We start from the raw sequence: 25,845 nt of genomic DNA on the forward strand, positions 1-25,845 counted from the left end.
CATGCATTATTTCCCAACCTTTTTTGACTGTCTGTCCTCACAGTGTTCCACCGGGACCCTGGAATACATCCAGTCCCGCTGCCGAGAGGCCCTGTCTAACCTGAGCACAGACCCAGAAACAGGGACCCACTGCCTGCTGTCTCTGCTGCCAGCTACCCTGCAAGGCTACGAGGAGATACACAACGAGGTGGGTGTGTGTGACTGTGTGTGACTAACTTTTGGGGTTCTACGATAGGCCTAACTTTGTGTCCTACCTACACTCTTAGAAAAAAATGTGCTATCTAGAACCTAAAAGGGGTTTTCGGCTGTCCCCATAGGAGATTCCTTTGAAGAACCCTTTTTAGTTCCAGGTAGATACCTTTTGGTTCCAGGTAGAACCATTTTGAGTTCTGTTTACTCAGAGGGTTCTACATGGAACCCAAAAGAGTTCTACCTGGAACCAAAAAGGCCTATCCTATGGACACAGCCAAAGAACCCTTTTGGAACCCTCATTCAAGGAAAGGGTAGTTGTGTATAATCGTTCCCTTTCTACTTTCGGTCACATAACCAGGGTTAAGGTCCTTCCATAGGAAAATAAAGAGGTTGTCAACATTTAAGTTGACATCATTCATAGCTACCGTGGGTATTTATGTTATGGGAGAAATATTTCATAAGTCCAGGTTGCTCTTGTTTGTCTAAGGATCGAGATCATGGCCCCTTTCACACAGAACAATCAGTGAATCTGGCTCCGGGGCCCTGAGACCCTATTGTGGCTGTTCACGCTTTACAGTGGCAGCTTGCTCAATACAGCCTTCTGCAGCCCAGCCTGCCCCTGACTGCCAGGGGCTAATGGTTAAAATAGCACTTCACCTCTCCCCCTCTGTATGTGTTATCCTCACTACTCCCAGGTAACCACAGCAGCGGGCCGAGTCAGGAACCACACGGGACGCCATGACAGATGAGCCTGGCGTGAGGTTGTTTAAAGGTTGTAGCCAGTATTAATTATTCAGACAATATGAGAGAGCGAGAGAGAAAGAGACAGACAGAGAGAGAGGTATAGAGAGGGGTATAGAAAGAGATAGAGGGAGAGGCCTAGCCAACACCTGGTCTCCATCGCAGAGAGAGAGCGAGAACACCTGCTCACAGCGCAGCACCACAGGATTACCCAGTGTAGGCCTGGCTGGGGGGCGCACACCGTTTATTTAGGAAAACAGGAGGCTATTTATAAAAGGCTGGGAGAGGAGGGGATGGAGCTCTCTCTCGGGGGCCTGGCCCTGCTCTACTCTACCTGGCGTCCCCAGGGCCACGATGATGGATTGGGCCATTTGTTCTGAGTTGCCCATGAGGGCAGAACACCCACTGAAATGATGTGTTGTTGGCAGAGTTATTTACTATGACGGCTAGTTTTGGCGGTTAGCGGGCGCATATTGCATGGGTCGTGTTTGACATGGACGACCGTAGAGAGAACAAGCAGAGGCTCGTCAGACAGGCTGACCTGACCAACACCTTATGGGCATTTCTTTAAAAAGTGATAAACAGGAGATCGACCGGCCGGCCGGCTGCCTCGCTGCCTGGCTGATGCTGAAGTACTGTGTGTCGTGTATGCCTAGAGGGGGTTTGACAGTTGTTTGGGTAGGGATAGTGGGGGGAAGGGGGGTGTTTATGGTTGTGATGGGGATGAAGCTGAACGTCAGCCATCTGAGGAACGTGTGTTCAGGGAGAGGGGGAGAATGTTAGTAGCCAGAGGAGGGAGTGGAAGCAGGGGTTGATGGGTAGAGGACAGGAGAACAGCACCTGGCATAGCAGAGAGAGAGACTGTTTTCTAGTTGATTCTAGCCTGGCCTCTCTACTCTAATCTTCCTGTCTGTGTGTTGGAACGGTGGCACGAACAGGGGGCTAGCATCGCGTCACATCCCATCGCCACACGGCCCTGTCTGTGTGTGTGTGTTTGGCTTTGAAATGCTAATCCCAGACACAAACGTCTTGTCTCATTTAAAGCCATCGTGTCACTTCCCAGGTATATGTGTGACAGTGTGCCCTCTGGGACCCCCTAATGAAGCCTGTCCCTGCTCAGTAAATATTGTAGGGTGTGACACACTAAGTAAGTCCCACATGCCTGGTTCTGCTGGAGACGGGGGAAGGTAAAGTGTAATCAGCCAGGTAGTTCCTCTGACCTTCCTCTGTCCTGTACAGTATGTTTTCCAGGCCTCTCTCCCTAGTGAGTAACGGTGTTTGTCAAGTAGCTAAAAGGCCACACCACTCTTCCTTGTGGAGTCAGAGAGTTTGTCACTGACCTGTAGGGAACAGTCTTTTCTTATCCTATTTTCAGTTGACAAAGAATGTAATTGAAATGTGTAATTTAAAGCATATTATTGTCTGTAGGCCTATAGGTGAGCAAGGACAGGTTGTGTGAGTGTGTCTGTGAGTACAGTTTGTATCTCCTCGAGGTGTGTGTGTGTGTGTGTGTGTGTGTGTCCATGTCTGTAAGTGTGTATCCACGGTAGCCAAGGTGTGATGAGTGTGAAGTGTGGACCTCTGGAGACAGGCAACAGGGCTCAGTGCTCCTGGTTGATGTGATGTGGGGGCAGTTCCAGGAAAGTAAACAGAAAGAGGCAGGTTGATATCGATCCGTCTCTCATCAGCTCCTACCTCGGGGGCCGCACGGCATGGAACAGACGGAAATTGATTGGTCAAGTCTGCTGGGGGACCACCGAGAGGTGTGGAAAAACCCTGCTTCATTAAATACTGAAAGGGACTACTTGGCTTTGACTCCTGGGTCGCCATGGTGAGTGGGAGGCTGAGCGGAGTGCTAATGTGCAGTTAGCACGTCCGTCACCTGGAGAGATGACAGGAGACACCACAGGGGAGGGGCCCCTCTCAGTCTCCCTGCTCCCAGAACCCAGAGCTGGCTAGGCAGAGGAGAAAATCTAGCCTAACGTTGGCGATGACTCTCTCCATCTCTCTCTCCATCTCTCTCTTTCCATCTCTACCTGGGCAGGTGGCATTTAGTCAGTGTTCCCCTCTCAGTTACTCACAGCCGGGCGGCTCAGGCTCCAAATGCCAGGCGTCCCACAGATGCTGCAGTCGCCTGGCTTTGAGGCTGCCATCGCCATGCTCCGCGGGGGCTAGGAGTCCATGTCGGCTCAAAGCGGAGCCACAGGCTGTGTTCCCTCAGTAAAGGACAGACGGACAATCAGAGAGAGAAGGGGAGCGGTGGGTGGAGGTAGAGAAAGGACAGTCTATGTTTGTCCCCTCTCTCTTGCTTTGTTGTGTGTGTGAGCTGTACTGTTCAAGGAGGGGGAGTGGAGGGTTGAAGAGCCATAAAGCCTGACATTTGTTTGAAGGGTCTGTTGTATGGAGTGGTTGTGAAGGTGCTGAACCGTGCTATGGCCCATGTACCCCCCCGTACGTGACCCAGCCCCTGCATGTCAAACCGCTGTGATCAGCCCCCTTTGGATCCAAAATGGCGGACAGTTTCTCTGTATCCTGTGCCACTGCATAGCCTAGAAGGCCAGCCACTGAACAAAGGGTGAAGTGAAAATGTCTTTGTATTCTTGTCATCTTCTTCCTCTGTATTGTGCTTATGTGTTATAGAGCTAATGTAACCCTGTACCATACATACTAATGCCCCCTACGAGAACAATACACAGACTAGTAGTTGGAGATGAACAGTAGGTCTTGTAGTCACTTTCACATTTGATGTGCAACTCTTTTGTACTCCTCACCTTGTGTTCTACAGTTGTCTATGTCAACTGAAATGGTGTATATATTGTTGGGAGGATGATACTGGAACAGTGCTTTGTAGGATGTTTTCGGGGAGGGCAACTCAGAGCACCTTGCATTTGCATCACCGGCATTTGGGGCAATCTCTGACACACACACTTTCTCAGACAAACACACATACACACACACATCCATACACCTGGCTACGTGACGTGTCCTTGTGAGGATTAAATAAGCACTTCAAAAGAGCTGAAAACATAAACACTCCCAGTGGAGGACAGGTGAGCCGCTCTGTCATTCCCCTGTGGATCGAGGGAGGAGGGGAGGAGGGGAGGAGGAGGAAGAGGGGAGGAGGAGGGGAGTAGGGGAGGAGGAGGAGGGGGAGGAGGAGGAGGGGAGGAGGAGGAGGAGGGGAGGAGGAGGAGGGGGAGTAGGAGGGGAGGAGGGGAGTAGGAGAGGAGGAGAGGAGGAGGAGGGGAGTAGGAGGGGAGTAGGGGAGGAGTAGGGGAGTAGGAGGGGAGTAGGAGGAGGAGGAGGGGAGGAGGAGAGGAGGAGGGGAGGAGGACTAGGGGAGGAGGAGGAGTAGTAGGGGAGGAGGGGGATGAAGAGGAGGGGGAGGAGGAGGAGTAGTAGGAGAGGAGGAGGGAGTAGGAGGAGGAGGACTAGGGGAGTAGGAGGAGGAGGACTAGAGGAGGAGGAGTAGTAGGGGAGGAGGGGGATGGGGAGGAGGAGGAGTAGTAGGAGAGGAGGAGGGGAGTAGGAGGAGGAGGACTAGGGGAGTAGGAGGAGGAGGACTAGAGGAGGAGGGGGAGGAGGAGGAGTAGTAGGGAGGAGGGGGATGAGGAGGAGGGGAGAGGAGGAGGAGTAGTAGGGGAGGGGAGGAAGGGAGGAGGAGGGGAGGAGGAGGGGGAGTAAGAGGAGGGGAGGAGAGGAGGAGGAGGTGAGTAAGAGGAGGGGAGAAGGAAGGGAGTAGGGGAGGAGGTGGAGGGGAGTAAGAGTAGGGGAGGAGGAGGAGGAGGGGAGTAAGAGGAGGGGAGGAGGACTGGAGGAGGAGGAGGAGTAAGGGGAGTAAGAGGAGGAGGGGAGGAGGAGGAGGAGTAGGGGAGGAGGAGTGGAGGAGGAGTTTGTAAGTCGCTCTGGATAAGAGCGTCTGCTAAATGACTTAAATGTAAATGTAAATGTAGGAGGGAGTTTAGGAGGAGGAGGAAAGAGGAGTGAGGAGAGGGTGGAGCAATGTGGCGTATAGGCGTCTAGGGTCGGGATGGTTTGGGAAATGGGGGTCGAGGGGTGTGTTGTCTATTCTCATAGGGATGACCATCTGTGTAAACAGACATTCTAGGAAGTCTAGACTCCAGTACACTTCATTCTCTGTACATATCTGACTAGGGGAAATCCCCAACAGACAGATTTAACCTTTTGTTATCTCCTGTCTCTCACTCGTGCTCTAAAGCACAGTAGAGGCCTTGGCGTTGATAGACGGATATACTTCCATGTTTTTGTACCACCATGTTTTTGCAAGTTTGCGCTTTCCAATATTTCCATCTGGACTTCATACAGCTTGACTGATCTACCACTGCCTGTCTAGGATCTGAACTATTCCTATAATCCTATATGGTTCCTCTACCTGACTGTAGTGTGTTGTGTTGTGTTGTGTGCAGGTGGAGTTTGAGTGGCTGAGGCAGTACTGGTTCCAGGGCCAGCGTTACACCCGGTTCTGCAGCTGGTGGGCCAGACCCATGGAGCAGCTGGAGAATGACTGGAGAGAGATGGAGCTCATGGTAAGACTGCACAGAGACCCACTGGGACCCAGTAATAACACATACTAGTGTGTAGTAGTAAGGTTGACTATCTATGATTGCCATTTAAGAGCCGTACAAAGTCTAATCACAAAGAGCTTTACTGTAACACTTCAGTTCATTCACACACTTCTGCAGTCAGTGATTATTAGTGACACAGTTTCCTGTTCCAACATGATCAGCATTCTCACAGTGGACAGCCTCCATCAGGATCTGATGCTGATTGGCTGTATACATCTGTGTAACCTCAAATATGCCTGTGCTTGAGTTCATTGCACAAACTAGACCGATAATAATCAGAGAGTGCAGGTGTGATTGTGAAGTGTCTTTGTGTCACACCCCGGGTGTGATTTTAAGAATGTCTGGTTCAACATGGTCTTACTCAGCTCTTCACCAAATCACAAGGGACTAGTAATTGTTCTGACACATCTTTCCATTTTCTCAGTCATTTCATTCTCATAAATGAGAGAGGATGGGTTGTTCACATTGAAGTCTACTTAGTCACATCTGTTTACCGTGTGTGTGTGTGTGTGTGTGTGTGTGTGTGTGTGTGTGTGTGTGTGTGTGTGTGTGTGTGTGTGTGCGTGTGCGTGTGTGTGTTAGTCTAATCTCAGCTCTGCTGTTGTATCAAAGTGTGTGTTGTAACTCTGCAGAGTGGAGCAGTAGGGGGCACTCTTGTATCACTGAAACAGCCAAGACCAGAGCTGTGCTCTCTCTCTCTCTCTCTTTCTCTCTCTCTGTCTCTCTGTCTGTCTTTGTCAGTGTGGAGCGCTGAGCAGTAATCACATCTAATACTCAAGCGGGGATAAAGAGAGGAGCCTGGAGAAGCACGGTGCTGCTCTGCACTGAGACACAGGAAGGCAGTCAGTCAGACAGGCAGGCTGGCAGGCAGGCAGTCAGTCAGACAGAAAGGCAGGCTGGCTGGCTCACTCGCGTCCACACAGCCAGGAGGAGGAGGAGACGGGTCTAATCTCATCTAGAGCTCAGATGAAGTGTGTGATTTGAACCTGTACTTAGAGAGGAGCAGGAGTGAGATGTGAAGACTTGATCTGTGTGTCTCTCTCTCTCATGATAAACCAGCCATCTCTCTCTCTCTGATGGCCAACCAGCTGTGTGTGTCTCTCTCTCTCGCTCTTTCTCTCTGATGATAAACCAGCCATCTCTCTCTATCTCTGAGGTGATAAAACAGCCATCTCTCTCTCTCTCTCACTCTCACTCTCACTCTCACTGTCAACCAGACCCCACTCACCATTTAATTTTCCCTGGCACTAGTCAGACATGCAGATGTGTGTGTGCTACACATTGCCTTGAGTAGTCTACAGCATCATTTTTTATTAAAAAAAAAATCCTCATTCCCTTTAGAACAGTGTTTGTTCTCTATTTTGTATTTTATATTAGAGGCATGCTGTTAATTTATACTTTCCCATTTAGCTTCTGTAAACTCTATTTACTAGTTTTCTTCTTTATCATTTAGTATTTTACTGAAGGTGCATTGTGTTGTTTTCTAAATGAAACAACATGAAGTAGTTTATCAGCGAGGTATTTGTCTTTGACCCATTAAGTAAATCAAACCATGCTCGTTGTGTTTGTGGAAAATGAACAAATCAAATGGGCCACTATTGTTGATGGAGGCTCTTTGTGCTTTCATAAGCAATATTGTACCACATACTGATTAAATAGGCCTTTCTTAGTATTATAGAAAACAGTCATATATTCATTTTTATTTCCCTTTTTTCGATCGCTTATGTTTGTTTATTACACTTCTATTTGAATTGTCAAAGGATTTTATAACTTACTTACATTTTTTATATTTTCATATACTTATACATAAACTATTTTTATTATCATTTTTTAGCAAAACTATTTAAAATATCAGAATATCAGTGTGTCAGTTGGTGTTTTTCTCTGGTCACATTTGACTATTTAAAAAATCTGCAGTGTCCTAAATGTATGACATTTGAATATTTATTCATATTTTGGGATAATTTCATGCTGTATGCTTAATCTTGAAAATGTTAACCATATTAGACACATAAAAAAAGGAAAACACAGTAGTGTGTGCTGTTTTTAATTGACAACAAAGACTGTATAAAATTGGATTTGTGTGTGTGTGTGTGTGTGTGTGTGTGTGTGTGTGTGTGTGTGTGTGTGTGTGTGTGTGTGTGTGTGTGTGTGTGTGTGTGTGTGTGTGTGTGTGTGTGTGTGTGTGTGTGTGTGTGTGTGTGTGTGTGTGTGTGTGTGTGTGTGTGCCTGCGACATACATAGCCTTGCATTGTGTTCAGTATATTTCAGAAGCTGCTGTCTGTTTATAGATGCTAGTTTCCTCCCTAGGGCTCAGTCCCTGTTCTCCATCCTGTTGTCATGCAAATACTCACCCTGCCATCTGAATGACATTCTGATAAAACACATCCAGAGGTTTTCTCTCTCTTCCTTTTATCTCCAAACTGTTACCTCATGAATTGAAGTCGCTTCCTAATAGAAACAAGAAGAGGTAGATGGAAGTCAGTGGTAGAGAGAGGCTAAATAAAGAGTATTCAGATCAGGTGTGGGAGGGTGGGTGTGGGAGGGTGGGTGGGTGGGTGTGGGAGGGTGGGTGTGGGAGCGTGGGTGGGTGGGTGCACCAGTGCTCCATGCATAGATAAAGGAATTGAAGTGCTTATCAGATATGAGAACAGGTATGAAGAAGGACCAGGGTTCCACCTCTTTCAGAAGACGAGGGGTACAGGCTGCGCCCCGTGGTTAAAGGACATGGGTATAAAGGCTCTGTTCCCCTGTGATCCAGACTAGGAATGGAGCGCGGGGCGGTGGAACCCTGTTATGGTTTGGATGGGCCCGGTCCGCAGCCCAGCCCCCCTAGGACCTACTATCATGGATCTCATACAATCCTGACATTTACTTAAACCAGCAACAATGAATAGCTTCCACCTGGCTGACAAAAGGAGAGAGACAGTCTGGCTTTATGCAAAATATTTTAAATACTGGTGTGGCATTTATTATCTTTCATTTTTTATATCCTTCTTTTTGCTGTGCGGGAGAAGCAACAAAAAATATCATATTTCCTTTTTTGCTGTGTGTGTGTGTGTGTGTGTGTGTGTGTGTGTGTGTGTGTGTGTGTGTGTGTGTGTGTGTGTGTGTGTGTGTGTGTGTGTGTGTGTGTGTGTGTGTGTGTGTGTGTGTGTGTGTGTGTGTGTGTGTGTGTGTGTGTGTGATGATGCTAATGTATGCACTCTGTTTGACTTTAATTGATATACCAGCTCTGCCTGCACACTACAGCTTCTCCCCTAATTTGTCACTTTCCCTGACTTCTATGGCTGCTCATATCATAACTTAAAAAGCTGCTGGCATGCAAATAGATTTCAGACGGTATTCTCTCTCTCTCTCTCTCTCTCTCTCTCTCTCTCTCTCTTCCTCATTTGACAGTTGAACGATCCTTGTAGATGAAAATCTTTCAGCGTGTATCAAGAAAATGTATCTACTTTCACAATAAATATAATACACACACTTTAATATATTTGTATACTTCAAGATCTACAAAACAGGAAGGGGTACCCGGGCCATGTCTTCTAGCGTCTCCCTGTAACCATTTTGTCAGTCTCTCTCTTCCTCTGGGTTTGGTCACACTCCCGTCATGTAGCCGTGGAGGAACGTGATGTGTAGGGACGCGGCCTGTGACCGTTTCATCATTTCTCTTCTCCTTTCCCTCGCTCCCTCCGTCTTTAATGTAGGTCCTCAGTAACAATCTGGGGCTGCTGAGGGGGAGCGACTCAGGGGGAGCACAGAGCAATCACTCACAGGCTGGCCAGGTCGCCATCGATAGCTGATTAGGTTATTGACCTAGCAAGGGGGAGGAGGGGATGGAGCTTCAGAGAGAGAACGACAGAGAGAAATAAAGAGAGAGGGGGGTCAATGTAAATGTTATTGCAGTGTGAGCTCATTTGATCAAAGCTCTGGAAAGGTTAAGCGAATCCAATCTGGTTTTGTATGGCAGAGTGCAGACAGACACCGGAGGGAGAGGAGAAACCTCAGGACGCAGAATGGATTATCGTATTGGTGCTGGGCTGAACTAGTGCAGGAGGGCCTCCCTCCCTCCTATAGACAGACAGTTTACTCTGCCTCTAATGCGTTTAGACAGCAATTGGCCTTAATAACCTTTATTGACTTCAGCGGGTCAGAGCCAAGAATCTAATTATCAAAGTGTATCAATTTCATTGGGAGTTTAGAGTTGCACTGTTCATATAATTATTTTAAGGTCGTCAGGGCCAATTAATCCCTATCCACTTATTTGATGGGTTTGTAAAACATTATAGATGTTATGGTTCTGTAGTGTGCAGTTTCAGCGTTAATCATTTTGGGGGAATGTTTTTTTTTGGAGTTGTGCTAGTGGTTGTTTTTCTGTGCCCGGTAGGTAAGAAAGAGCAGGACATTTAAAGGCTTGAGGCTTAGATACAGTAGAATCATACTACTCTGTTTCACTCTCTAGTTTATTGAGGCTTAGCTACAGTAGAATCATACTACTCTGTTTCACTCTCTAGTTTATTGAGGCTAAGCTACAGTAGAATCATACTACTCTGTTTCACTCTCTATTTTATTGATAAGAGCATCTGCTAAATGACTTAAATGTAAATGTTTCACTCTCTAGTTTATTGAGGCTTAGCTACAGTAGAATCATACTACTCTGTTTCACTCTCTAGTTTATTGAGGCTTAGCTACAGTAGAATCATACTACTCTGTTTCACTCTCTAGTTTATTGAGGCTAAGCTACAGTAGAATCATACTACTCTGTTTCACTCTCTAGTTTATTGAGGCTTAGCTACAGTATAATCATACTACTCTGTTTCACTCTCTAGTTTATTGAGAGCATCTGCTAAATGACTTAAATGTAAATGTAATTGAGGCTTAGCTACAGTAGAATCATACTACTCTGTTTCACTCTCTAGTTTATTGAGGCTTAAGCTACAGTAGAATCATACTACTCTGTTTCACTCTCTAGTTTATTGAGGCTAAGCTACAGTAGAATCATACTACTCTGTTTCACTCTCTAGTTTATTGAGGCTTAGCTACAGTATAATCATACTACTCTGTTTCACTCTCTAGTTTATTGAGGCTAAGCTACAGTAGAATCATACTACTCTGTTTCACTCTCTAGTTTATTGAGGCTAAGCTACAGTAGAATCATACTACTCTGTTTCACTCTCTAGTTTATTGAGGCTAAGCTACAGTAGAATCATACTACTCTGTTTCACTCTCTAGTTTATTGAGGCTAAGCTACAGTAGAATCATACTACTCTGTTTCACTCTCTAGTTTATTGAGGCTAAGCTACAGTAGAATCATACTACTCTGTTTCACTCTCTAGTTTATTGAGGCTAAGCTACAGTAGAATCATACTACTCTGTTTCACTCTCTAGTTTATTGAGGCTTAGCTACAGTAGAATCATACTACTCTGTTTCACTCTCTAGTTTATTGAGGCTAAGCTACAGTAGAATCATACTACTCTGTTTCACTCTCTATTTTATTGAGGCTAAGCTACAGTAGAATCATACTACTCTGTTTCACTCTCTAGCTTGACATTCTAGGGCAACATTTTCTAACAGTTTCATATACAGGCCACACACATGCAAGCCAGATTAAGTGTGAACTAAACAGTAAATTGTTTAAAGAGCATTTTTATTACTTATATATTTGTATTATAAAACCATTCATTATCTTCTGGTAAATCTCAGCAGTTTTTCAGTTTAGCGTTTTAGTAGAATGCACTGTAGCTGTCTGTTATCGATATTGAGTATGTTTGTAATGATAAGGGTGTCTGTGATTATTTGTACTTGTTTGTGATTTTGTGTGTGTATGTAACAGTATATGAAATGTGGAGTAGTGTGTGTGTGTGTGTGTGTGTGTGTGTGTGTGTGTGTGTGTGTGTGTGTGTGTGTGTGTGTGTGTGTGTGTGTGTGTGTGTGTGTGTGTGTGTGTGTGTGTGTGCACCAGGCTACCTGGATAGTAGTGTGTGTTGTCCTTATCACAGAATAGTGTATAATCCTGGTGTTCATTCCAGCTCGGCCTTGTTTACCTCCAGCTCTATATTAACACACCTGCTGCAACCTATTTACAACCCTCCACACTGAAAAGAAATTACTCAAAGATTATTGTTATTTTTCATTTAAAAAAGGAAATATATGGCTGATAATACATTTGACATTACGGAGCAGGCTTGTGTTGAGGGGAAATCTAAAATGAGAAGAAAAGTAAGAGAGAGAGAGGTAGAAAATGGAGCATAAATCGCAGGCAAAAGGTATTTGCGATTCTCTTTGAAGTACTTATTCAACAGGGTAAGCTGCATTTTCGGCAGAGCCTGATAGTGTTCTGGGTAAATACTTAAACCCCTTTAGAGAATTTCATGCAGCACAGATACGGTGCGCTGCGGAGTGGGGCTGCAGAGGCGAGGCAGCAGTGTTTATGTTACCTGCAGCCACTGTACCTGAAGACATAGGTACTGACTGGAATCTCAGTAGGGGATTGGCTGTGTGACAGAATCTACAGTAAAACCACTGTGTGTGTGCGTGTGCGTGTGCGTGTGCGTGTGCGTGTGCGCATGCGTGAGTGAGTGAGTGAGTGAGTGAGTGAGTGAGTGAGTGAGAGTGAATGGAAAGGGATTTTTTTTAACCCTTTCACTGCACAGAAGGCCTCCGTCACAGGCCACCCAACCACTACACACGGCCTCCCAAGGTCTAAATCCAATTCAGCTGTTGACGTGACGTTGAAGGCACTCTCCTAGGCTCTCGGGATTTCCTCTGTATCATTTTTAAACAATACCTAACAATGATTGACCACATCTTGCTATCATTATTAGTCATAGATGTAATAGTGTATGTGATTTTTCTCTCTGATAATTTAACAGTAAACATAATACAAGTCATCATCTTCTGGAGAAAAGTGAGGTGTTTTGGTTCACAACATCAAAACACCGGCCTTTACTGTATATGGAATACATGGGGCAGTCTGAGACATCATTACCCTACTTGTCATCTAAGATGAACTCCTAATATGGACACATCAAATAAGCAAGTGCTATTGTTTTGCTTCTTATTCCATAATGAAGAAAAAGCTCAGCAAACCCTCAAGCTCATTTTCTTGCTTGTTATGTTCTCATCCCAAACCATGTATAATTACCTATAGAATATGTCTCTCTTTCTTTGCGCGTTCATAAAAAACAAAGATATTTGTTATTGACACCAGTTTGGGTAATTCATTTTGTTTGTCTGATGGATTGTGATGTTGACGGTGTTTCTACTGTATTGGCAGACTTTGAAGTCACTTGTCTATTTTTCTTAGAAAACAAATGAGCACTTTACCGGGACTGATCTGTCTTCTCCTCTTAGCAGCTCCTCCAATCCCCTTCCTCCGTTATTTATTTATTTAGCAGGTTGTTTTTCCTCCTAACCGGGCCCTGATCAGCAAGATAAGTCTTCAGAGGGGGCCGATAACATCCATTAAAGTGGTAGAGAGGAATTACAGGGCAGAGCAGATTAATCACTGCTCAGCTTAATCACATTCACTGTGGCTGTGGACGGGAGGACGGGCGGGCTAGCTGCAGGGCCTCTCCCTGCCTGCTTCTGTCACAGAAACCCAGAGAGAGATAGGGGAAAGGATATATAGAGTGAGAAAGAAAGAGATTGAAGGGAGAGAGAGAGGAGAGAAAGAGAGAGAGCGAAAGAGTTAGAAAGAGAGAGAGACAGAGATAGAGAAAGACAGACAGTGAGAGAGTTAAGCAGAAACAGAGATGAAAGAAAGATGTCTCCATACTCTCATACCAAAGCACACACTCTTTCTGCTGACAATAGACATTAACATTAACCAACACTTGACATGCAATTATTGCATCACTTTGATCCAGGTGTAATTATTTATTCTCCAACTGATCTGATGCTCGTCTCTGTGTGGGATCGAGTCAATTAACACAGACACAGAGGGGCGGTTCTGTTTTTCTTTTGTGGGAATGAAAAGCAAACTGAGGAAGTACTGTTTCACTGTAGGCTCTGGCTCTAGACAGTGTAGCAGCAGACAGGAACATTCAGTCTCACCTTTTCCCCCAGACACAGAAGGGTGCTTGTTTTGTTTTCTGCTAGTAAAAAACATATTGTAAAATGGATGAATGTTTTCCTGTAGCAAACGTGTATGTTCATCCCCAGAGATAGATTCCACTGTGATTCTTCCAGGCTCTTCCCCTTGATATTTCATTTTATTATCTGTGAATAAACACCTTATTGTTGGTGGGTACACTCTTTCTGTGTCGCACAGTAGAGGCAAGACACAGTAGTAGCAGACAGGTAGCAAAGTTAACTGAAGTACCCCACCTACCAATTCCCCCAGTCTCACCCCTCTGCACATGTTGTGCAATTCCCCATTTTAATTCTCCAAAGTCATCAGTGCAGCTATCGTGTTCAGGCTCTTAAGTGCGTTAAGCTGCGTTGAGAACAAAGAGCAGGAGAACGGGGGAATCCTGACGGGAAGAGGAGTGTAAAATTGTCTGATTCGCTTGAAGAATCGCAAAGAAAGAGAGGAATTATGGAGAAGATGCAGCAGATTATTTGGGACGTTTCAGGTGTGGGGTGTGGGGTGGGGGGTGGGGGGTGGGGGACACGCGGGGGAAAGTAGAGGAAGAGATAATGGGAGGATTTAAAAGGCAGTCAGAGAGAGAGGGAGACAGAGGAGGTAGAGATAGTGGATGGATGGATGAATGGATGTGGGGAGAGAGAGGGAGATGGATGATGTGATGCAGGTTGGGTGATAGAGGAGGACTAGTGGAGCTTAGTAACATGCTGGGAAGTTCCTTATTTAGTTTTAGTTTGTTTCTCTTTCAGGAGGTCCTGTATGAGGTGGACAAGCCAACTGAGATAAAACATCAAGTGTGTTTGTGGGTCAACATATACAGTACCTACACACTTTACTCTCAAGATTATTATTTTGCTATAAAAAACACAATGATACAGTACACTTAAACTAACGCCAACTCCTTTTTTGGGTCATGCCATCTCCCTAAGCTCACTGGGGCAATCAGATCACTGCAGGTAGTGGGGGAGTCTTTCCCCTCCACCCCTCCAGATAGCTCACACTAGTGGGCGGTGTTAAGTGGGTGAGATGTAGGACAGTGTAATTAACGGTAGTCCTTTAGAGGGGCCCGCCTCCCTCCGTGGGGAGCGCCAGATATAGCTCTCATTAATTCCTATTTATGTGTAATGAGAGGGTCATGTACGGTGTAATAAATGTCTGTTTTATTTGGGTAAGAGCTGCCTGGAGGGCTGCATCCTCTCTCTGCTGGCTAACTGCCTTATAAACACTGTTTACCCACTCAGCTCCCATCAGCCTGCCGGGCTCCCTGGGTGGGGAGCAGAAGCACACACAATAAAATGAGCAGGGGTGTGTGTGTAGTGGGATAAATTCACAAGTCTAAAAACAGATAGTATCCTTTCCATTTTCTAACTCATATTACTCATGATTGTAAATGGTGGTTGTCTTGTTCTAGGCCACCCAGTACAGGAGACAAGGGTTCATACGGGTCAGTTAGCCTCATGTCTGTCAGAGCCTGGGGACCTTATAGAGGAGCTGTCTGTATTAGCCCTGACAGTACTCTACTACAGCCTTTACAATGGGACTGCACCCCTAGGGAACTCATACTAGTCCACTATGTATTCCTCTCTCTCTAACAGACTTAGCAGACCTGCCAGCTTCACTCCCAGGATAAAGACATGAGTGGGATCTGACAGGTCTTTCACACAGTAATGTAGCCTTACCTCAGGCCTTCCTGTTCATACAGTCACATACCTCTCTAGCCAGAGCAGTGATGAACCTCAGGCCTTCCTGTTCATACAGTCACATACTTCTCTAGCCAGAGAAGTGATGAACCTCAGGCCTTCCTGTTCATACAGTCACATACCTTTCTAGTTGGAGCAGTGATGGACCTCGGGCCTTCCTGTTCATACAGTCACATACCTCTCTAGCCAGAGCAGTGATGAACCTCAGGCCTTCCTGTTCATACAGTCACATACTTCTCTAGCCAGAGAAGTGATGAACCTCAGGCCTTCCTGTTCATACAGTCACATACTTCTCTAGCCAGAGCAGCGATGGACCTCAGGCCTTTCTGTTCATACAGTCACATACCTCTCTAGCCAGAGCAGTGATGGACCTCAGGCCTTCCTGTTCATACAGTCACATACCTTTCTAGTCAGAGCAGTGATGGACCTCAGGCCTTCCTGTTCATACAGTCACATACCTTTCTAGCCAGAGCAGTGATGGACCTCAGGCCTTCCTGTTCATACAGTCACATACCTCTCTAGCCAGAGCAGTGATGGACCTCAGGCCTTTCTGTTCATACAGTCACATACCTTTCTAGTCGGAGCAGTGATGGACCTCAGGCCTTCCTGTTCATACAGTCACATACCTCTCTAGCCAGAGCAGTGATGGACCTCAGGCCTTTCTGTTCATACAGTCACATACCTTTCTAGTCGGAGCAGTGATGGACCTCAGGCCTTCCTGTTCATACAGTCACATACCTTTCTAGTCGGAGCAGTGATGGACCTCAGGCCTTCCTGTTCATACAGTCACATACCTCTCTAGCCAGAGCAGTGATGGACCTCAGGCCTTTCTGTTCATACAGTCACATACCTCTCTAGCCAGAGCAGTGATGGACCTCAGGCCTTTCTGTTCATACAGTCACATACCTCTCTAGCCAGAGCAGTGATGGACCTCAGGCCTTTCTGTTCATACAGTCACATACCTCTCTAGCCAGAGCAGTGATGGACCTCGGGCCTTTCTGTTCATACAGTCACATACCTCTCTAGCCAGAGCAGTGATGGACCTCAGGCCTTTCTGTTCATACAGTCACATACCTCTCTAGCCAGAGCAGTGATGGACCTCAGGCCTTTCTGTTCATACAGTCACATACCTCTCTAGCCAGAGCAGTGATGGACCTCAGGCCTTCCTGTTCATACAGTCACATACCTCTCTAGCCAGAGCAGTGATGGACCTCAGGCCTTCCTGTTCATACAGTCACATACCTCTCTAGCCAGAGCAGTGATGGACCTCAGGCCTTTCTGTTCATACAGTCACATACCTCTCTAGCCAGAGCAGTGATGGACCTCAGGCCTTCCTGTTCATACAGTCACATACCTCTCTAGCCAGAGCAGTGATGGACCTCAGGCCTTTCTGTTCATACAGTCACATACCTCTCTAGCTAGAGCTGGGGTTGACCTGATGGGTCTGAGGCCTGTGTTCTTTCATTGGAATAGTTAAAGCACAGCATTTTCAGCCCTACTCTAATGTTAACTCTTGTCAATCAGAGCTTACCTCCTATAAATGGCCCAGTTCTGTCCCTATAGGCATGCTAAACCACCTTCTCCTGTGCTAGTGATGCTGCAGGAGAATGATGGAAATCCCCATTATTGGTTTAGCATTTTTTAGGAAATGTGGTGTGGAGCATTGGAGTGTGTGTGTAACATTGTAACTTTCTGGGAGAGATCCTGGCTTTCCCCCAGTCAGCAAAACTATTTTATTGGCAAGAGAGAGGTGCTGATCCGAATCTGCTATCTACCATCTGTGATCAACCTTTAGGTGGAGGGAGGGAGCAGTCTAGTAACATGCTCATGTGAGCAAGTGCCATGTGTCTTCCATCTCTGTCAAGCTCCATCTTTTCTGTCCTAAGTTAGTCCTTATACCCCAGATGCTTTCTTATGGGGGACAGTGATTCATTTAGTCTATTCAGGAAGGCTGGGGTAGTAGTCTGTGTAGAATGTCTATGTCCTTACCAGTCCCCTGATGTGGAGGCAAATCTGTGTGTGTGTGTGTGTGTGTGTGTGTGTGTGTGTGTGTGTGTGTGTGTGTGTGTGTGTGTGTGGTAGCCATATGCAGAGCTCATTTAGATGGGGGTATGTGGTTTAACCATTCAATTCAACTGGATCCGCTCTCATGCTGACCTGTGCGACGGTGAGAGCCGTGCGAGTAGGGTTTTGTGTGATGTTTGTGGGGCTGAATTGGACTGTTGGATTGCGACCCTCAAACAGATTTGCTTTTTCTTTGCCAACAAAAGAAACGACCACAAAAGCCAATCAGGTTCTGCCTCATTTGGCCCTGTGCAAAGCATATGTCCGTCCGTTCTCCCTGCATTCTGCCCTTAAAGATGGACTGGAGCTCTGCCGTACATAGACACCCTGCCCTTGCTAGTGCATGACAATGCCTTCAAACACACTCACTTGTTGAGGCCTACTCCTTCTATGGTGTCTCTTTACAACCCCACACCCCCCCTTGTCTGCTCAAATGTGCTTCTCTGATTTTTCAGACACATTTTTCTAATGTTTTACACTTCATATAATTCGGTGTGTATAGGGAAGGCCAGTTTGGGGGTGACATAATTGATGGCAGCCATGACCCTTGGGGGGTTAATCTGGTGGAAAGGGCAGCCTTTCAATCACCAAGGAGATCACATGTACCGCACGTGCACACACACACACACACACACACACACACACACACACACACACACACACACACACACACACACACACACACACACACACACACACACACACACACACACACACACACACACACACACACACACACACACACACACACACGACACACACACACACACGCACTTACACACACACACACACACACACACACACACACACCACACACACACACACACACACACACACACACACACACACACACACATGCACACGCACGCACACACCATACACACGCACACACACATGCACACACACACACACACACACACACACACACTTACACACACACACACATCCCAACTCATCTCTCGGGGCCTGAATAGACATAAAACCTCCTCCCACCCCTTCTCTGTGAGAGGCCTAGTGTTTTTCCAGCCCCCCACCTCTCAGTCTGTTCACTCCAATGCCTGCTCAGCTTTAGTGATGTCAACAGTCAGGGGCCTTCAAAGTGGACTTAGCCTGCACAGTGATGAGACCAAGTCAACACATGACACTAATTCACCCCAACCATCCCAGTCAGTCCCCATGCAGAAGCTTTAGCTATCTTCCCACCAGTCCTCATTGAAATTTGGCAAATCAAATTTCAGCCAGGTCTCTATATGGGGCAACTGTAATGTCATGATATGCAGGAATAGGTAAGAGCAGCACTTTAATTACTGGAAGTTGTGTGATGTCACAGGAAAGTGAAAGTGGCTCGGGCTTATTTCCTGGGCTAATATAACGTTTCCAGCCGTGTGACTGTTACCCCCAGAGCAACGTAACCTGGGACGCCAGACACACACACACACACACACACACACACACACACACACACACACACACACACACACACACACACACACAGCATGTTCACAGTTCCCTGGTTGTCCATATCACCCAGCAGAAGCTATCAATTACCTGAAGCAAGGTGCCTGATGCCTTTTTCCACCGACCAGTTGTGGAAGTCATATTGGTTTCATGTATTAGCAGCTTGCCAAACTCCACTCCCTGGGCCTATGAAATAAGATGTCGGGGCAGGAGCAACTGGAGCAGCCACTAAGTGTCAGAAGATTTGGAAGAATAGAATGAAATCTACCCTGAGCTAGAGTGATAGTGTCAGACCAAAAGGGGAGATGGAGTGATTGAGAGTAGAGCTGGATGAAGAGAGAGACTGGAAGAGAGAGAGAGACAGAGTGAGAGAGAAAGCAGGGTTAAGACTCTGGCTGGTTCAGATATCTGTGTGGATGTTTGAGGTTGGCCATCTTGGTCAGCGTGACATGAGCTCCTCCATGTAGCTGGTTGTGTAAGAGAGGTCCCAGCAGTCGTAAACAGAAGGATGGATTACTGTGCCGGGCTAGGCCTCCATTATGGGCAGCCTGTAGTTGGCACAGAGAGTCTGACGAGGAGGCCTGTACATTGCTGGGACTGGTAAATGTGGCTGTGCCAGGGAGTTGGGGGAAAACTGGAAGAGGTAGAGGTGTAGCTGCCAGTCAGACAGACAGAGGTGTGCAGAGCCGTAAGGTATATGCTGTCTCTATCTCTAACCACTGATACAGGGTCAGATATGTCTTTACTCCGCAATGGATAAGGATAGAATTGAGGGTAGGTTAATCTCATCTTAGATATGTGGATAACTTTTAACTACAGTGTGTGGAGAAGAGTGTGAGTCATAGCCTGGTCCAAAAGAGGAAGAAGAGCCAGATATAATCCAACATGCCTGCAACTGCTGATCTGAAGTCAGGCAATAAGACTTTACATGGGGTGTTAACAATTTGAAAGACACTCTCGGGTCAGTCTGAATGCACTACAGTATTTATGGTATGTGAACCACTCTGGAGCTTATTTTCCTATCACTTCGTACTTCCTCCCTAGTAATATACTTTCTATAAGTTACACTGTGACCAAACCAGTCACCTTTGGACTGGTAGTGAAGCATAGCACCATAATAACACAGCCCCGTCTACCCTCACTTTAATTTTCTTCCCAGTCATTTTATATGGAAACACAAATGGTGGTATTTGAGATCAGAGGTTAGATAGTTGTTTGTTAGTTGTGCGTGTCACCAGGTGACATGGAGAGGATCTGTGTCTGCACCACGTACTCTCACTACTGGTGTACCCCAGGGCTCGGTTCTAGGCCCTCGTCTCTCCATACACCAAGTCACTCGGCTCCATCATATCTTCACATGGTCTCTCCTATCATTGCTGACACCCAGGTGTCGACACTCATCTCTGGCAGATATCTCAACTTGGATGACGGCCCACCACCTCAAGCTCAACCTCGACAAGACTAAGCTGCTCTTCCTCCCGGGGAAGGCCTGCCCTCTCAAAGACCTCTCCATCACAGTTGACAACTCCACAGTGTCGCCCTCCCAGACTGGAAAGAATCTTGGAGTTACCCGAGACAAACACCCTGTCGTTCTCTGCAAACATCAAAGCAGTGGCTCGCTCCTGCAGGTTCATGCTCTACAACATCCGTAGAGTACAACCTTTCCTCACACAGGTCCTAATCCAGGGTCTTGTCCTGTACCGTCTGGACTACTGCAACTCGCTGTTGGCTGGGCTCCCTGCTTGTACCATCAAACCCCTGCAACTTATCCAGAATGCTGCAGCCTGCCTGGTTTTCAACCTTCCCAAGTTCTCTCATGTCAACACGCTCCTTCGCACACTCCACTGGCTTCCAGTTGAAGCTCACATCCACTACAAGACCATGGTGCTTACCTACAGAGCAGCAAGAGGTACTGCCCATCCCTACCTTCAGGCTATGATAAAAACCCTACACCTCAACCCAAGCACTCAGTTCTGCCACCTCAGGTCTCAGGTCCCACTCAGCCCAGCCCAATCTCTCCTCTGTCCTGGCACCAATGGTTGATTCCCCCCCCCCCCCGGATAAGCGGCTGCTAAATTACTATAATGTCAAATGTGTCAGTGAGAAGCCGCGGGCTGCCTTGGGGTTTGGTCTTTAGAAGTTGTTCTCAGTCTATGTTTGCATTCGTTTACCTAAGATAGGAAATCTGGAGGCCTTTCGTTAGATTAAATGCACAATGCTGGAGCTGGTGGACAAGAGTATAGAGCTGGATCTGGGTGTGGCAGCTATAGGTTCCCCTCTGCCCTTTCTCTCCCCCTTGTCCCCGTGACCCGGGGTTGGGACCATCTCTGGTCAGCATCAGGAAGCTGAGGACGGGTGCTGTCATCTGGATGTAAACAGAGGGGGAGGAGAGGACCACCCAGTGCTAATAGACGAGGCTGAGATGATAAAGGTGTGGGCTGTGGATGTAGGATAGGCTGGGTTGGGTAGGTGGGGCTGTGGTTGTAGGGCGGGCTGGGTAGGTGTAGGTGTAGGGCAGGCTGGGCTGGGTAGGTGTGGGCTGTGGGTGTAAAGCAGGCTGTGCTGGGTAGGTGTGAGTGTAGGGCAGGCTGGGCTGGGTAGGTGTGGGCTGTGGGTGTAGGGTGTAGGGCAGGCTGGGCTGGGTAGGTGTTGGCTGTAGGTGTAGGGCAGGCTGGGCTAGGTAGGTGTGTGCTGTGGGTGTAGGGTGTAGGGCAGGCTGGGCTGGGTAGGTGTTGGTGTGGTTGTAGGGCAGGCTGGGCTGGGTAGGTGTGGGCTGTGGGTGTAAAGCAGGCTGTGCTGGGTAGGTGTGAGTGTAGGGCAGGCTGGGCTGGGTAGGTGTTGGCTGTGGGTGCTGGGCTGGGTAGGTGTGGGCTGTGGGTGTAAGGCAGGCTGGGCTAGGTAGGTGTGAGTGTAGGGCAGGCTGGGTAGGTGTTGGCTGTGGGTGCTGGGCTAGGTAGGTGTGGGCTGTGGGTGTAAGGCAGGCTGGGCTAGGTAGGTGTTGGCTGTGGGTGCTGGGTACGTGGGGCTGTGGGTATAAGGCAGGCTGGGGACTGGGTAGGTGTGGGCTTTGGGTGTAGGGCTGGCTGGGCTGGGTAGGTGTGGGCTGTGGGTGCTGGGTACGTGGGGCTGTGGGTGTAAGGCAGGCTGGGGGCTGGGTAGGTGTGAGTGTAGGGCAGGCTGGGTAGGTGTGGGCTGTGGGTGTAGGGCAGGCTGGGCTGGGTAGGTGTGGGTGTAGGGCAGGCTGGGCTGGGTAGGTGTGGGTGTAGGGCAGGCTGGGTAGGTGTGGTTTGTGGGTGTAGGGCAGGCTGGGCTTGGTAGATGTGGGCTGTGGGTGTAGGGAAGGCAGTGCTGGGTAGGTGTGGGTGTAGCGCAGGCTGGGCTGGGTAGATGGTCGGCTGTAGGTTTAGTGCAGACCGGGCTGGGTAGGTGTGGGTATGGGTAGGTGTGGGTCTAGGGGGTGGTAAGGAACTTGTTCTGGCCCAGTGCAGTAAACAAGCAGTAGAGTCTCTAAAGGTCCTGGGGATCAGCCTGGGGCTAAACCTGAAGGCGTCACTCATCACCGGTCTGTCAGACCCTCGTGAACACAACACAACAAACACACATAGAGAGACACACACACACACACACACAGATACGCCCCTCGCCCCTCTTAGGAGCCTGTTGCCATTGTGTTTACTAAGAATTAAGAGGAGAGGTGAGCGTGAGTTCAGGCCTGCCATCAGTGTGAGGATCCTGTTGTGGGTCTTCTCCTGCTTCTTTGGTGGCTTCTGTCATCATCCATGCTGGGACAGAGGGGCTCTTCCCCTCTCCTCTGAACCCCTGACCCCTCACACCTCCAGGGTGAAGAGACACACATACTGAGTCAGCATTTAGTGGGTTTAAAGCAGGTTAAATAGGTTTCAGTTCAGTTATGGTTCAGTTTTACTCAGCAGTGCTGAATCACACAGCAGACAAATACGATTTAGGAGTACTGTAAAGGAAAGCAATCCATAGAGATGGTGAGAACTCATTTCAGAGATGTTGATACACACGGAATGCACTTTTTTCATAGTTTCTCAAGCTGTCAATCATATGAAGAATAGTGTTTGATGCAAGGTGACGGCTACAGTACAGTTTCCATAGGGACCAAACCTATAGCCAGCCACCATGCTCTCCTCTGGTCAGCTGATTTATCTGACGTCTCATTTTCCTCAGGTGCAATCGGTCACATGTCCTCGGCTCGCTGCCCGTGTCATCAAATGTTTTGACACCTGTCGAATCGGTGTAGAGGGAAGTGAGGGTGATTTGAACGTCTCTGAATCCTGCTCCGCTCCCTTCTCAAGAACCCACAATCAAACCTGTCCTCACGCGAATGAAGACAGACAGGTGGATTGTCAGAAACTGATTAAAAAGGCTGGGGAAAAAAAGTCTCCCTTGCATTGTGGGTTTTGAAAGAGAGGAGGGGGAGAATGGAGAGGAGATAGAAAGAGGTAGCTGTGTAATAGGAGGAAATGAAAGTGTGTGACTGGTGGATGTGACAGGAAGAGACTGCTCTTACTTAACAAGCAGTCAGAGTCAGTCAGAGTAACAGATCCATCACACCTCCCTCTGAGGGGAGAGATAGAGGGAGAGAGAGATGGAGAAAGAGATGGAGGGGAGAGAGAGAGATGGAGATGGAGGGAGAGAGAGAGAAAAAGACAGGAGGAGAGAGAAAGACTGAAGGGAAAGAGGGATTTGAGCGGCACTGACAGAACTGCATTTAATTTGGGCTGCCAGATCCCTTTTCATTTGACTTCCTCTGAAGCAGCTTAGAGAAGAGGAGGAGAGGAGAAGACAGCAGAGGAGGAGAGAAAACAGAGGAGAGGAACAGAGAGGAGAGGTTACCAGTATGTTCCAGATTAACGTTGATGCACCACGTCACACTCTAAGCCGCCCTGTAATTCATGTTCAACAGGGGATACTCACACATTACACACCAGTGGTATATGTGATTAATTGACTCACTCTCTAATATTTGGGGTAATTTGCCATCCTCTGATGTGAAACTGACAACCAGAATAAAATACGTTTGATACCAAAAATATTATTTACTCATGTCACTACACAAGTGAGGTCTGCAAAACAAAAACCTGATGAAAAGGCGTTTAAATATAATGTATGTACAGGAAATGAATATTCAAATAGTCTGTGACAACTGTGTTCAATTTGGAGTTTGTGACATCAACTGGGTCTATTACAGCATTTTAGACTCTATTCCCTGCATTATAGGTGCTATTCCCTGCATTATAGACGCTATTCCCTGCATTATTCCCTGCATTATAGGTGCTATACCCTGCATTATAGACGCTATTCCCTGCATTATAGGCGCTATTCCCTGCATTATAGACGCTATCCCCTGCATTATAGGCGCTATTCCCTGCATTATAGGCGCTATTCCCTGCATTATAGACGCTATTCCCTGCATTATAGACGCTATTCCCTGCATTATAGGCGCTATTCCCTGCATTATAGACGCTATTCCCTGCATTATAGGCGCTATTCCCTGCATTATAGACGCTATCCCCTGCATTATAGGCGCTATTCCCTGCATTATAGCTACATTATAGACGCTATTCCCTGCATTATAGATTCCCTGCATTATAGACGCTATCCCCTGCATTATAGGCGTTATTCCCTGCATTATAGACGCTATTCCCTGCATTATAGGCGCTATTCCCTGCATTATAGACGCTATCCCCTGCATTATAGACGCTATCCCCTGCATTATAGGCGCTATTCCCTGCATTATAGACGCTATTCCCTGCATTATAGGCGCTATCCCCTGCATTATAGACGCTATCCCCTGCATTATAGGCGCTATTCCCTGCATTATAGACGCTATTCCCTGCATTATAGGCGCTATTCCCTGCATTATAGACGCTATCCCCTGCATTATAGACGCTATCCCCTGCATTATAGGCGCTATTCCCTGCATTATAGGCGCTATTCCCTGCATTATAGACGCTATCCCCTGCATTATAGGCGCTATTCCCTGCATTATAGACGCTATTCCCTGCATTATAGACGCTATTCCCTGCATTATAGACGCTATTCCCTGCATTATAGACGCTATTCCCTGCATTATAGGCGCTATTCCCTGCATTATAGGCGCTATTCCCTGCATTATAGACGCTATTCCCTGCATTATTCCCTGCATTATAGACGTTATTCCCTGCATTATAGACACTATTCCCTGCATTATAGACTCTATTCCCTGCATTATATATGCTATTCCCTGCATTATATATGCTACTCCCTGCATTATAGACGCTATTCCCTGCATTAGACGCTATTCCCTGCATTATAGACTTTATTCCCTGCATCATAGACTCTATTCCCTGCATTATATATGCTATTCCCTGAATTATATATGCTATTCCCTGCATTATAGGCGCTATTCCCTGCATTATAGGCGCTATTCCCTGCATTATAGACGCTATTCCCTGCATTATAGACGCTATTCCCTGCATTATAGACACTATTCCCTGCATTATAGACGCTATTCCCTGCATTATAGACGCTATTCCCTGCATTATAGACGCTGTTCCCTACATCAGACGCTATTCCCTACATTATAGACGCTATTCCTTGCATTATAGATGCTATTCCCTGCATTATAGACGCTATTCCCTACATTATAGGCGCTATTTCCTGCATTATAGACGCTATTCCCTGCATTATAGACGCTATTCCCTACATTATAGACGCTGTTCCCTACATCAGACGCTATTCCCTACATTATAGACGCTATTCCTTGCATTATAGACGCTATTCCCTGCATTATAGACTATATTCCCTACATTATAGACGCTATTCCCTGCATTATAGACGCTATTCCCTGCATTATAGACGCTATTCCCTACATTATAGACGCTATTCCCTGCATTATAGACGCTATTCCCTGCATTATAGACGCTATTCCCTACATTATAGACGCTATTCCCTGCATTATAGACGCTATTCCCTGCATTATAGACGCTATTCCCTGCATTATAGACGCTA

General features: G+C 47.0%; 1 protein-coding gene across 2 annotated transcripts in view; it reads left to right on the plus strand.

Moving 5' to 3' along the window:
• Positions 1-25,845, plus strand: part of LOC127928541 (alpha-ketoglutarate-dependent dioxygenase FTO-like) — a 124,613-nt gene that overhangs the window by 42,752 nt on the left and 56,016 nt on the right. Inside the window, exons 6-8 of one of the 2 annotated variants that reach the window (XM_052515582.1) lie at positions 44-187; positions 5,361-5,480; positions 6,261-7,531. In XM_052515582.1, the coding sequence (XP_052371542.1) occupies positions 44-187; positions 5,361-5,480; positions 6,261-6,290 (294 nt within the window). In that variant the 3' untranslated portion in view covers positions 6,291-7,531. Of the gene's footprint in view, positions 1-43; positions 188-5,360; positions 5,481-6,260; positions 7,532-25,845 lie in introns of those variants that run through there. The other variant, XM_052515581.1, reaches the window with a different exon arrangement.

The sequence above is a fragment of the Oncorhynchus keta genome, unplaced genomic scaffold (genome assembly GCF_023373465.1).
Source record: "Oncorhynchus keta strain PuntledgeMale-10-30-2019 unplaced genomic scaffold, Oket_V2 Un_scaffold_29659_pilon_pilon, whole genome shotgun sequence".
NCBI classification, from domain to species: domain Eukaryota; kingdom Metazoa; phylum Chordata; class Actinopteri; order Salmoniformes; family Salmonidae; genus Oncorhynchus; species Oncorhynchus keta.